Source organism: Micromys minutus (genome assembly GCF_963924665.1).
Source record: "Micromys minutus genome assembly, chromosome: 1".
NCBI classification, from domain to species: Eukaryota; Metazoa; Chordata; class Mammalia; order Rodentia; family Muridae; genus Micromys; species Micromys minutus.
This window is the reverse complement of record NC_137969.1, coordinates 250,503,859-250,516,743: the sequence shown is the minus strand read 5'-3', so window position 1 is coordinate 250,516,743 and position 12,885 is coordinate 250,503,859. Positions and strand designations below refer to the sequence as shown.

General features: G+C 45.8%; 1 protein-coding gene across 1 annotated transcript in view; it reads right to left on the bottom strand.

Moving 5' to 3' along the window:
* EVL (Enah/Vasp-like) overlaps window positions 1-12,159 on the bottom strand; it is a 125,042-nt gene extending 112,883 nt beyond the window's left edge. Inside the window, exon 1 of the mRNA XM_080924868.1 lies at window positions 11,721-12,159. Within this exon, the coding sequence (XP_080780994.1) occupies window positions 11,721-11,725 (5 nt within the window). The 5' untranslated portion in view covers window positions 11,726-12,159. The remainder of the gene's footprint in view (window positions 1-11,720) is intronic.
* Window positions 12,160-12,885: the final 726 nt, after the last annotated feature.

Below are 12,885 nucleotides of genomic sequence, written 5' to 3'. Positions count from 1 at the left end.
CTCAGGAGTGTTAGGACTAAAGGGTGTACCTTTTTGGAAGGTGGGGGTTGGGCTTCTGAAAACCAAAGCTCACCTCCAGTGACACACTCCCTCCAACAAGGCTATACCTACTACAACAAGGCCACACTTTCTAATCCCTCTTAAGTAGTGCCACTCCCTAATGACCAAGCATTCAAATATATGAGCCAATGATGGTCATTCCTACTCAAACCACCACAGGTGTAATTGTGATCTGGTCATTATTTTATTTAAAAATTGAGCATGACATAAGAAGATATGAATGTGTCAAACTGACAAGGGTCTGACCTGACACTATTCTTGGTTGTTGGTTGTTAACTTGACCACATCTAGAATTAACTAAAACCCAAGCAACTTGGCACACCAGTGAGTGGTTTGTTTGTTTTTTCTTAATAAATCAACCGAAGTGGGGAAGATCCACTTTTAATCTTAATTTTTTAAGTGGAAAGATACACCTTGAATCCAGATCTTTTGTGATAGGATACACCTTTATCTCAGCTACACCTTCTGCTGCTAGCCTACATAAAAGGCAAGGAAGAAGGAAGCCTGCTCTCTGTGCCAGCTTGCTTTCCATCTGCCTGCCACGTCCATTCCTTCACTGGCAATGTTGAATCTATCTCTCAAGCCAGGTGCCAAATTCAAAATGGACCAGAGATTTGAATGTCTGAGTAAAACTATACACACTGGCACATAGATTGAAAATTAAACAAAATGGCTGACTTCAACCCAGGAGTGTAAAGTTTACTGGCTAGGACTGAAAACTGAGAAGCAATGACTAAAATGACTGGAAATGAAAAATTAAAAATAAACAAGTGTTTACAAAGCCCACTCCTGTTCTCTGCTGTGGCCCCAGTAAGATGGGTGCCATGACAGCCCCTCCTGCTATCTACCACCGAGTATCAGCAGACTCCAGTGGTTAGTGCTGAGCTCCCTCTGACGAGTGGGGTAGGAGCCTCTGCACACTGCTCTCACTTCTCAGGACCTAAAGCACTATACTAGCATCTATCTCCCTCCACAAACCCAAAACACTATGGACAAAAAGAGTGGTGTTTTTCTAATATGCATTAATATAAATACATAACATTTCAAAAACACTGCTCAGTGTAGCATCACCCAAAGCCTTACATATGGCTGTGCATAATGGCGTCCACGAAGAGTCGGTATGAAAAGGGAGTCATGGTGTGACTATGAATGTGCCTCACACACTTGTGTTTGAACCCTTGGTTCTCAGCTGCTACAGCTATGTTTTCAGTCCTGGAAACTAAGGAGGTAGGACCAAGCTGGAAAGGCATCACTGTAGGCATGTCCCTGGGAGAGTATCTTGTCCCCAGGACCCTCTCCCTTTATACCTACTTTCTTCTCAAATTAAGGTAAAGCTCCTATCTACATGCTCCTATCCCCACAAGTTTCTGCACATTTGCAAAGTGCCAAACAACCTTCTAAAACTTTCCTGTCCCTGGAAGGTCCCCCACCTGCCACTCCTTACAATGCACTCAATAACTGTTTGTGAACAGCAAAAAGAAACAAGACAAAACAAAACAAACAAAAAAACCAAACCAAAAAACTTTAGGGTTTTTTTCCTTCTGCTCTGAACAACAGTTTCCTTTCCTTACACTATTTCTGTTGGTATTTGGTCACTGTGAGAAAACACAGCACAGAGGGAAAAGGGGAAACTAACAGAAAAGAAACAAGGACTACGACATGAGCAGGTGACCAAGGTAAGCCCATGGCCAGTCATGTCTGCCCTCAGAGGAACAGATGAAACCAGCACTCACCTCTACATCTCCCTCATCTCCAATTTAAAACCCCAGGCAAGTCACTGGGAAAACGTCTGACAAAACCCAGCAAGCAGGAATCCTTTAATATAGCCACCAGTGGTCCTTCCAAGTAGTCAAGGGGAATGAAAGAAAGCAAAAGCCAGGGGCTCAAGAGACAGCTCAGCAATTAAGAGGAAACTGCTCCTCAAGGAATATGTGGATCCATGTCAGACAGCTCAGAAATCTAACTCCAGTCAATCCACACACGTGTGCACAAACACGGAAACACACAAATCCGTGATTAATTTTTTTTAAATAAATCTTTAAAAAACAAGCATGAACGTGTGATCCATTCAACCTAAGGAACAGAAAAAGCACACAAAGCACAAAGCAAGGGGAACAGGCTTTGGCTAACGACGACGTTCAGCAGCAACCTGACATCAATGCACGAGATGGCCAGAGGCACTGAGCAGGGAGGAGCATGTGGAACTGGACCATCTCTCTGCAGTCTTCCCACAAAGCTGAAACCCTACCACACGAGAACCCTTCTCTCCCTCCCTCTTCCTAGAGAGGGGGACCTGGGATCTCCATCCGGAATGACGCTAATGATTTCCACACTCAGGAAAGTTGAGGAACAGCTGGGATATTGAGTGTTACAGTCCTTACAAAGGGCATAATGGGGAAAATCCACCATGTCATCAAACAAATTCCTCATGGCAGCAGTATGACAACAGACAAAGGCACTGCCACCCAGCAATGCACTAATTCTCTAAGCACAATGAAAACAGCTTGCGTCTCCGTGCCAGTGACTACCAATTGACGTGGTTGTCTGCAACATTTTTAATTAGGAGAATTCAAGCCAAGCTGAATGATGCCACAGTAAACCATCCACTTTAGTTGTATGTGTTAGTACCAATGCTGACAAAACATCTACCAAGAACCAGGCACGGCGGTAAGTTCTATGGAGCCAACAGATATCAAAAGAGGTGCATTTTCTGCCTTTGTAAAGCCTTGTGATGTTACAGTGCCAACTTAAGTATTAAAAACATTTATATAAGAGAAAACATCGGACAGTTCAAAGACAACTAACAGGGAAGGTCCTTCATTCAGGTTACAGGGCAAGGACCACTTTCATATGGAAGAAACACAGAAGCTTTAAATTGGCTTCTTTTTTTTTTCCTAAGGCGGCAGGAAGTAGTAGCGGTGTTGGGGACTAAAGCCAGAGATGCTACAGAGCTAAATCCCCAACTCCAGATTTGAAGGCTAAGAAATCAGCAAGGTGACAATGGCAAGACTTTGATCGCCTGTATGGTTTAGTTATCAGGTTTTTTCTTGCCTAAGGGTTCTTTCCGAGAGAGGCCGGTGAGAGCAGTAAACACAGCTCCACAGAAGCCAGAGCATGGCAGGCAAGATAGACCGTTTACAGGAGAGGGCGGTGGGGTGAATCTTTAAAGAACAGGCCCAGGGCAGACCTATCATAGGGCAAATGACAGTAGGTGTGAAGAGGCTGCTTAAATACCAAGCTTATATAAGCTCAGTGTCTAAGGTCTCTGGAAGATGCAAAGGAAACACGTGTCTCACGGTAAGAGGCACACACTACCTCAGGTCTCTTGTTAGGCGTGGTTTTATGAGTCTTAGGGCTAAATATGCTGCCATATGTATTTCCTTAATCTGCACTTTTGGTACCATTATCTTCTCTGCCCATAAACGAGATCTCCTGTTTTAACAGTTGCCTCGTGTGACTTTTATAGAGCATGACCCTGACTCACTTTCAGAGCTGAAGGATCTGTCAGGCATGGTGGCACATGCCTTCCTGAATCCCGGCATTCAGGAAGCTAAGGCAGGAGGACTGTGAATTTCAGGCCAGTCTCTGTAACAACAACAAATCAAGGACAGGAGCTTATTGACTAACAGCTTATCTAACATGTACAAAACGTGGGTTTGCCCAGCACTGAAATTAAGTAAGTAAGCAATAAATATTGAGGAATCAGTAACAAATTCTGCTTCTACCCCCAATTATCACACACGGAGGACATTATCTTGTGATCTGACAAAAGAACAGAACATCTGAAATCTGAATCATTCTCCATTTTCCAGGGACTAGTGTTTTCACAGAAGACACTGTGAAGGAACGGAACATTATCACAGATGAGAACTTTTAATATGTTCTCATCTGATGTCACAAAACCCTAGGAAGTGAGACTGTCAGATTTCTATTTCTTTTGGAGGATGATAGTGGTTAGATTACTTGTTCAATATGAGTTAGCTACTAGGCAGCAACCTGGGGAAAGTCCAAGGTTGCCTGACTAAATCAAGGGCTACCTAAAGTATGTGGGGCTAAATTAAACTCAAGTTTATAAATGCAAACAAAAAGTCTGTTTCTGTTCACACAGCCCTAAAGACAAGGACACTATACCCTCATATTTAACACACACACAAGAACTGGGAACAGGGCTCCCCACCTCTTGTGGAGAGATGGAACTACACCATTCTAAGCCTAGACTCCTTCCTTCCCTTACCCCCTCCCCATTTATGACTTAGCATCTTTAATTATTTACTGTCATACATGTATATGATTAACTTTAGTCCTTTCCACTCCCTGCTACTCAGATTCATTCCTCCCTCCTTTTCCCACTGAAACCCCGAAACACCGAAACATTCTTCACAGCAAACTCCCTGCCTGGTGTTCATGTGCTCTGTGTGTATGTGACCTAGAGTTGAAAATGGCTGCCTAAAGGAGCATGGGTAGGAGGCGATCTAGTAAAGCATGGGCAACATATCTGTGGCACAGCAGCGAAGAGAAGCACCCCTGCCCCTAGCCACCACAGCTGTCCCTCAGAGAGGAGCGGGTCTTAGGAGCCCTTCCCCATTCTAGGATGGAATGTTTTGGCCCCAGAGTATTACAGGTCTTGTGCAGGACATCAGAGGCGTTGAGTTTGAAAGTGTATCAGCCATGCCACGCCTAGAAGACATCATTTCAGAGCACATCTCCCTAACCTCTGGTCCTTACATTTTTTTTCTGCAATGTTCCCTGAGCCTTGGGAGGTGGGGAGTTTGTGTGAGTGCATGTGTGAGTGTGTACATGTCTGCATAAGTATGTATGTATGTGCATGTGTGTGTGCGATTGATGTCCCATTTAGAGCCAAGCACTCCCATCGGCTTTGGCCAGCTGTGGTCTCTGCATTAACTGCGGATGTCACCTTACAAACAGATGCTTCTCTGATCTCCTTTTCTAGTTTGCCTTTGCCCGTTCTTTGTTTTGAGAGAGAACTAATTTAAACCTCCAGGAAAAAAGTTGCTTTCCCTTTTTCTCTCGTTTAGACTTAGCATCCTGGTATACAGACAGCCCTTAAAATGTTCATCCTCCTTGGCCCCAGCAGACCGTAGCTAACTTACCTTGAGGAAACAGTCAGAGGTGCACAGAGACTCATCTCGGGGTTACTTACAGTGATGAAGCTGTGAAGACAGGTGCTCTGTCCCGGGCTTTGGTAAATTCTGGTATGCTGTGTAAACTGCAGTTACTATAATCATTCCCACAAAAGATTTAAGGGAAGAAAATGCGTTTGTCAGAGGTAAGATGCCTGCAAAATAATGTGTCAGAGCACCAGGCGTAGTCAAGCGTGTGCCTAAAGAGGGAGAAAGATAGCAGATCCACTCTAACTTTTTTAAAGAACTTTTTAAATGTAGCCCACACTGAACTCAAACTCAGCCCTGCTTCAGCCCCAGTGCTGGTTGGGAGTAGGCTACCACACACGGCTTCAGTGCTGACTTTCGTTGTCATCTTTATACCTGCTTTCAGATCCTCCACATTCAACATACGCATTTAAACCAAGAAATAGTTTAAATTTTCAAATTTTCAAAAGGTAAGAAAAGGTTTCCACTAGAAAATGACTTCTATGGAGGTGATCCTTTTATACTGTGAAGGAAAGACCTCTGCTTATGACTGACTGTTTCAGGTGAGCTGCAAGGTAGTTGGCTGTAGATGCTCTGTTCTAAGCTACTGCTGATATGAGTTCAGTATTTAGACCTATCCACAATTCAAGAGACTCTTCCCCAAGTGTGGGGACTATTGTAGTGTTTCTCAAACTTGTGTTTACAAATTCCCCTTAGAGAAGAAAATCCCAAAGGAAACAATGTTGGTTAATTTATGTTTCGCGCCTATAAAAGTAGATGAGCAGGGCTGGAGAGATGGCTCAGTGGTTAAGAGCACTGACTGCTCTTTCAGAGGTCCTGAGTTCAAATCCCAGCAACCACATGGCGGCTCACAACCATCTGTAATGAGATCTGATGCCCTCTTCTGGTGTGTCTGAAGACAGCAACAGTGTATGTATATAGAATTTTTAAAAAGTAGATGAGCAAAATAAAAATATAGATTAAATCAAATGAAGCCAGCACAATTCAGTTACAATACTTTTGTGAGTCTCTGATTGATCTACTAACTGATTGATTTGATTTTTGACTTTTTATTGATGTTGTAGCATTTAAAGTAGAATCCAGAACCTATTATGAGCTTGGCAAACCCTCTACCACTGAACTACATGACCAGAAGTGACATTAGTTTAGTAAAAAAATGCTACTGCTCAAATTAAAATCGCTGTCCATATGTAAAATGACATCAGCCCTAAACATCCCCTAGCTGGGATTGGGTGGAATCATTCTTTGGTCTGCCATTGGTTCCCCTGGAGGTATAGACATTTACTCACATCTCCCCTGAAAACTGCATAATCACTGATACCCCACCACACAGATTACTGTGGCAGTCACGGTTCTGACCAGGAATCCTGAAGAAGACAGAAACTCCATCCAATTAAAAGTGCAAATTTCTATCCTAAACTCTCCTAAGTGTAAAAATGACGGAACAAAACACTAGGATAATGACTTAATGCCATAAAAAAAATGCCATTAAAGTTCTACATATTACATGTTTTAAAGATTAACGGTAGAGTGGGGAAAGGTTTATAGAAGACAGGATTGCCAACAGACAAATAAGCAAGACAAGTCAGGAACCCTGTGCATTTCTGTAAATCCTTCAGGAGTGAGCACTCTTCATTGGCCTGTGGGAGCCGACAAAGCCAGTATCAGAACCGAGATACGGGAGGAGGTCAGGGCCACAGAGCTGCAAGTCTGAGGCCAGCTTGAGATGCACGGGGTTCCAAGTCAGTCAAAAAAGAACTGCATGAGACTGGAGGGTGCTCAGCAAGTACTGTTCTTGCAGAGTGAGGGAAATCCCCACACCTTAGAGGTCACAAAAAGCCTTTTTTCCCCCTTGTTAATTGTTTTATGTCTGATGCTGGTCTGGCTGTGTTGTCTAGTCTGACAAATGACTCTCCCACCTCAGAGCCTGGGAGTCACAGGTGACCCCACCTGGCTCCTGTATGCTGATCGCTGGGATGTGAAAGTGGAGGAGGGACAGCTCATTTTCCTATACTTAAAAATAACCAACTCAAATACACAGCAGACCGCAGACCAAAGGATCCCTGGACTATTTGCAAGAACCAAATACTTCAAGCTGAGTAAAGATAAATGTTACAGATACCCAGTGATTGGCATTTTCAACAATGAATCAAGTTAAAGTAATTTAAAACAATGTTTAAAATGAATTGCAAAGGGGATAAATAAGAAACTGAGCGACTCCCCCCAAGACACTTTAAGAATTCATATTTCTATAACCTGCCTTCTTACTCTACTGAGAACTGTACTACTTCTAGTCAAACATTGCAGATTCTCCTCAAGAAGACCCCATGAAAAGATGAGTTTTTACCAAATAAATGACTAAAGAAACCACACAGGAGAAATGAACAAGCGTGAAGCAAGAAGTAACACCACCTCCCCTGAAATCCTTGATTTACACTCCTGAGCTGAAATGACAATTTAAAAATTAATCATGTATTAATGCCCAAGTTTGTTTTGTTTCGTTTCTTCAATGATACAAGAACATCTGACAAACGACTAGCAACTAGACAATTGGATGCAGCTAGGACTATCCGCAGACGGCTGTTCCTATTCTCCACAGCTTCCGTTGCTCGGCAGCATAAGTCTCCAGAATTGAATTGATTTGAAGTGTCCCCAGCAAATGCAAAACAAAACAAAAAGAAACAAAACAAAACAAAACCAAGTAATGTTGTTTCTGATAACTGTGGACTAAGTAAATCAGAAGAACCCACTAGCTAACAGAATTATAAACACCAGCAAGAGATTACAAACGCTTGCTTACAGCCACTAGAGTAGTTTGTCAGAGACTGAGAAGGCACGCATGCTGGTCTGTCAATCTGACACAACTAAAGTCAGCTGGAAAGAAGGAACCTCTGCTGAGAGACTGCCTCCATCAGACTGGCCTGCAGGCGGAATGTGTGGCTGCATTTTCTTAATGATTGATGTGGAAGAGCCCAGCCCACTGTGGGCAGAACCACCTCTGGACAGGTGGTCCTGGCTGTTTTAGAAAGGAGCTGAGCGAGCCATGGGAGGTAAGCCAGTAAGCAGTGGTGGTCTCTGCTTCAGTTCCAGACAGGTTCCTGTTAGCTCCCCTGACAATGGACTTTAATCTGCAAGACAAATAAGCCCCAAGTTGCTTTTGATCAGAATGTTTTACCACAGCAACAGAAAAGCAAACTAGTACAGAAAGTCTCCCTCGAAGCATTGAGTGATTCTGAGAAGAATGTTAAGGCTTGGTCTGGGATGGTAGGGAGTGGAGGTGTTAGTGAGTAGTAATCACTTGGGTGGAAAACAAACAGAATAGGCTGGTCCTCCTACGAAATGAAATTCAGCTCAGAAACATTTCCACCTCTGAAACTGGACCAAGGAGACCCCACAGTGGAGCACACGTGAATTACCTCTAGGGGACAAGAACATTGTCTTCTGCCTCAAATTACTTTAAAAAAACAATTTGTGACCATCACATATTTTAGAAGAAGGAGAAGAAGACAACAAGGCATACAAGGAGCAACAATATGCATGAAATCAGCAGAAAGGCCCTGGAAATGACTGAGTACGGACATTGTGTCTCAAACACAGACAGCGATCATTGTGCACTGGGAGGGATAAAAGGCAAGGCTGAAAAGCTGAGCAGATAACTGAAGATTAAGAAAGACAGCCAGATTGTGATTTGAAAGATGCAGTGACTGTGTTAAAACCACAATGAAGAGTTCCCACAACAGTTCCTATAAAGCAGAAGAGAGACAAGTGAAGAGAAATCCAAAAAGAGAAACGGAGAGGTACATAAAAGGGTAAAGGGGGGAAGTGAAATAGCTGTCTATAAAATGGCCCACATAAATAACTGCAGCCCTTGAGCAAATGTGAAAGGGAATGTAAGAGACAGTCCTGACATCTGGTGCTGGAAAAGCTAACGAAACATAGGAATCCACAAATTCAAGAAGCCGTACAACCAGCAGGGAGGCAGATACATCTGAGTTTGAGGCCAGCCTGGTCTACAGAGTTCCAAGATAGCCAAGTCTACAGGGAGAACCCATCTTGGACTAGAAAAGAATGAAGAGGAGAGAGAGGAGGAGGAGGAAGAGGAAAAGGAGGAGGAAGGAAAAGGCACAGGAACCCAGATATAAAGATGAAAACACACAAGAGACCGATACTGAGAAGTTTTACAAACTTGTCATCCCAGCTCTGAGGAGGCTGAGCACAGCCAAGGAGGTGAAACCAGCCCGGGCTACAGTGTGACCTCCTATCTCAAAACCAAGAAGCAGACAAAGCAAGAAGTACTCTCATAACATGTCAAACATGTTACGTAACATAGCAAGTGACTCCTCGACAGGAACATCAAGTCAGACTACAAGACAGCTTTCAAGGCTTAAGCAAGGGAAGTCCTGAGTTCTGAAACTAATCTGTGAAAGGAGTGTCTAAAGTGGCGGAAAAGGTTCTAATGGTGATGGCTGTAGAACTCCGGACAGTCTAAAAACCAACGAACTGCATGCTTTCATGGATGCTTTGTGCTATGAGCTGCATCTCAACAAAATTGTTTATAAACCAGAAGAAGGTGCAGGATAAACATTTTCAAACAACAATCTGTGCCAGCAGAACCTACACAAAAAAATACTAAAGGGACCAGGCCGGTAGTGTACACTCATAATCCCAGCAGACAGGAAGATGGTGAGTTCCAGGTCAGCCTAGGCTACTGTGGTCCTGGTCAGCCTGAGACCCTGCTCAAAAAAAAACAAAACAAAAAAAAAAAAAAACAAAAAAAAAACAAAACAAAACAAAACAAAAACAAAGACAGAGGAGATGGTTTCGAGGATAAATTCCTCATGAAGGAGGTCTATCCGTAGAACCCATACAAAAGTAGGTGGGTGTGGCAGCCTCCCTACAATTCTGTTGGAAGGAGACAGGATCACAGATGGTTAGTGGCCAGTTGTGGGTTCAACTGAGAGACCTGCCTCAGTGAAGAAATTGGAGAGTAACTCCCAATGCCAACCCCAGGCCTGGGTGTACCCCCACAAACATGCATGCACACACGCACACATATACATAAAGGATACAAAACATAAACAATCAAAAGCTTCGGATATCAGCCAGTGGATGCATACAAGACCCTTGGTCTGACACACCCAACACTTCAATGGGCAGAAAGACAGACACTGAAAGATGTTCTTCAGACAGACAGAAATGACCCCAAAAGGAATAAATCATGCTATGAAAAAGTGAAACATAATTCCTTTTTCACCTTATACATAAACCAATTCCAGCTGAACAATATAATTTCATATAAAAAGCAAAATATTATTAAGATTTCTATAAGATGCTAGCAAGCTGTCTTCTTCGCTTAGGAATAGGAACTCTACCAATTAGGAAGAAGACAATCACCCCTCAAGCTAAACTGGACAATATTTAAACAGACACTTTATTTAAAATAATGCCACACAAACACAAATGGACAATCAGCCTGTTTTGGCAACCAGAAACTACAAATTAAAACCCTGATGGAATGTCACTTCACACTCACCAGAATGGCTAAAATTTCACACAGACAACACCAAGGGGTGTCAGAGATTTTAAACAAGGGCTATTTAAATACTTGCTGGTATAAACTGGTAACGTGAATTTGGAAATTTAGTTCTATTCACTACAACAAAAATGTACATGCTTTTATGTAAAAAAAAAAACAAAACCAAAAAACACTGCCAACAACCTACTTGTAGGTAGGTAAAATACATACTCATTAGAAATGAATACTTCAGGAGGTACACTGGCATAGTCACAGCAACATTAATAGCCAAAAGCTACAAACAACTCAAAAGTCTGACATTAGCAGGATGGATAAAGTGTGGACTATCTATACTATGCAACACAGTAGATAATAGAAACATGATGGATGAACTTCAGAAATACCTTGGATGAAAGAAGGCAGACACAAAAATTGCATGGTGCATTATTAGATTTATATAGTTCACAAAACAGGTGAAACGAACCTACAATTGGACACTACAGTGTTTATTTAAGAAAGATGTGTCTGGAAGATAAAATTGCACAGAAAGGGAGGGGGGGGACCAGCATTCGCTGCCACGCGCCCCGCCCCCCACCCCACCCCAGAAAGCAGGCTAAGGTTAGTCTGGAAAGGAAGGCTGCGTGCAGCGAACCAAGAGGGCACGCGAGTTTCTGGGTGTTGACAAGGTTCCGGCTGAGTGGCACATCAAAAGCCGTACCTTTTGCCGGTAGACACTCTGAGGGGTTGCAAGAGAAAGGGGACAGGTCAGAAAGGTTTAGAGGAGAGCGCCCTGTTGGAGAAGAGCTACAGATGCCGAAGTGAGCAGGACAGCCTCTGCGGCGCGCGCAGCAGGCAGGCACCGCAAGGCGGGCGCGGCCTCCCGGGGACCCCGCGGCCTGAACGTCTCCTGGCGCTTGGGCCGCCGACTGGGGGCTCCGGGGCCGCTTCGATGCTCCGGCACCCCGCCCTCCAGGCCCGGCGCTCGAGGCCCCGCCGCGCTCGAGGCCCCTACTCACCTCATCGTGGCTGCCGGGCGGGCACGGGGCCGGGGATGAAGGCGCGGCGCGACGGGGCGCTAGCGGGGCAGCCGGCCCCGGGCGCGGCGGCTCCGCGTCTGGCTGAGCTGCAGGCGGCGGCGGGGGCTCATCTTCTCCGGGGGGCGTCCGGGCCGCTAGCTGCGAGGCAGCGCGGCCGCAGTGGCGGCGGCGGCGGCGACTGACAGCTGGGCCCCGGCCCCTGCCATCTTGGCGGGCGCGCGTGCCCGAGCCGGCGCGTGCGCGTGCCGCCCGCCCGCCGACGGGCCGGGGGAGGGGGCGAGCGGCGGGGTCTCGCAGGCGGGAGCGAACGCGCGCGCCCGCCTGAGACTCGGGGCGGCGGCCGGAGAATAGGGTGCGGGGTGCACGCGGGGCGGAGGGCCCCTCCGCCCGCCGAGGGGACTGCGCGTGCCGACGCCCCTCGGTCCGCGGCCGCGGAGGGAATGGGCGCGCGCCGCAGCGAAGCTCCACACAAAAGGCGCGGGGCTCCAGGGTCCGCGCCTCTAAGAGGGCGGAGCGTGAGGGGGCGGGTCGGGGGTGTGGCCCAGGTCCAGAGGGGCGGGCCAAACCTTTGTGGAAAGGGTGGCTGGGCAATCGGGCCTGGGGGCAAGACAGGAGGGGGCGTGGCCTAAGGTCCCAAAGGAGAAAAGGTAGCTTAGAGGAACAGGTTAACTTTGAGTTCCAGGACCTTGTCTGCAAGAGAAAAGACCAGGAGCAAGTTTAGCGGGAAAGCTTCGAGACCTTAGGTCTCGGAGAGGCCAGGAGGAAGGGGTTAATAGGGAGAAACAAAGCGGAGCTCTGCGGAATAGCCTGTAGGCTCTAGGGTCTGGGGCCAGGGTCTGAGGCGTAGACCTGGAGCAAGGCCGGCAGAGTTGGGTGATCCCACAGAATCCCTGGTGGTGGAGGAGCTGTAAAGGGAAGGGCAGGTAGAGAGGCTTAGGGCGAAGGGTGTGATTTGTGAGGCAAGGCTGAACGGCGAGAGTGCCAAGTGGCACATGGAGCCCTATTGCACTGGCTTTCCAGTGCATTCAGAACCGCATTGTGGGCTGAAAAATGCAATCTTGACCGGATCCCTTGATCTGCAGTAATGCTAGCATTGCCTGAGGTTCTACTCCCTCCTAACCTTATTTGTTCCCTTCTATCTGAG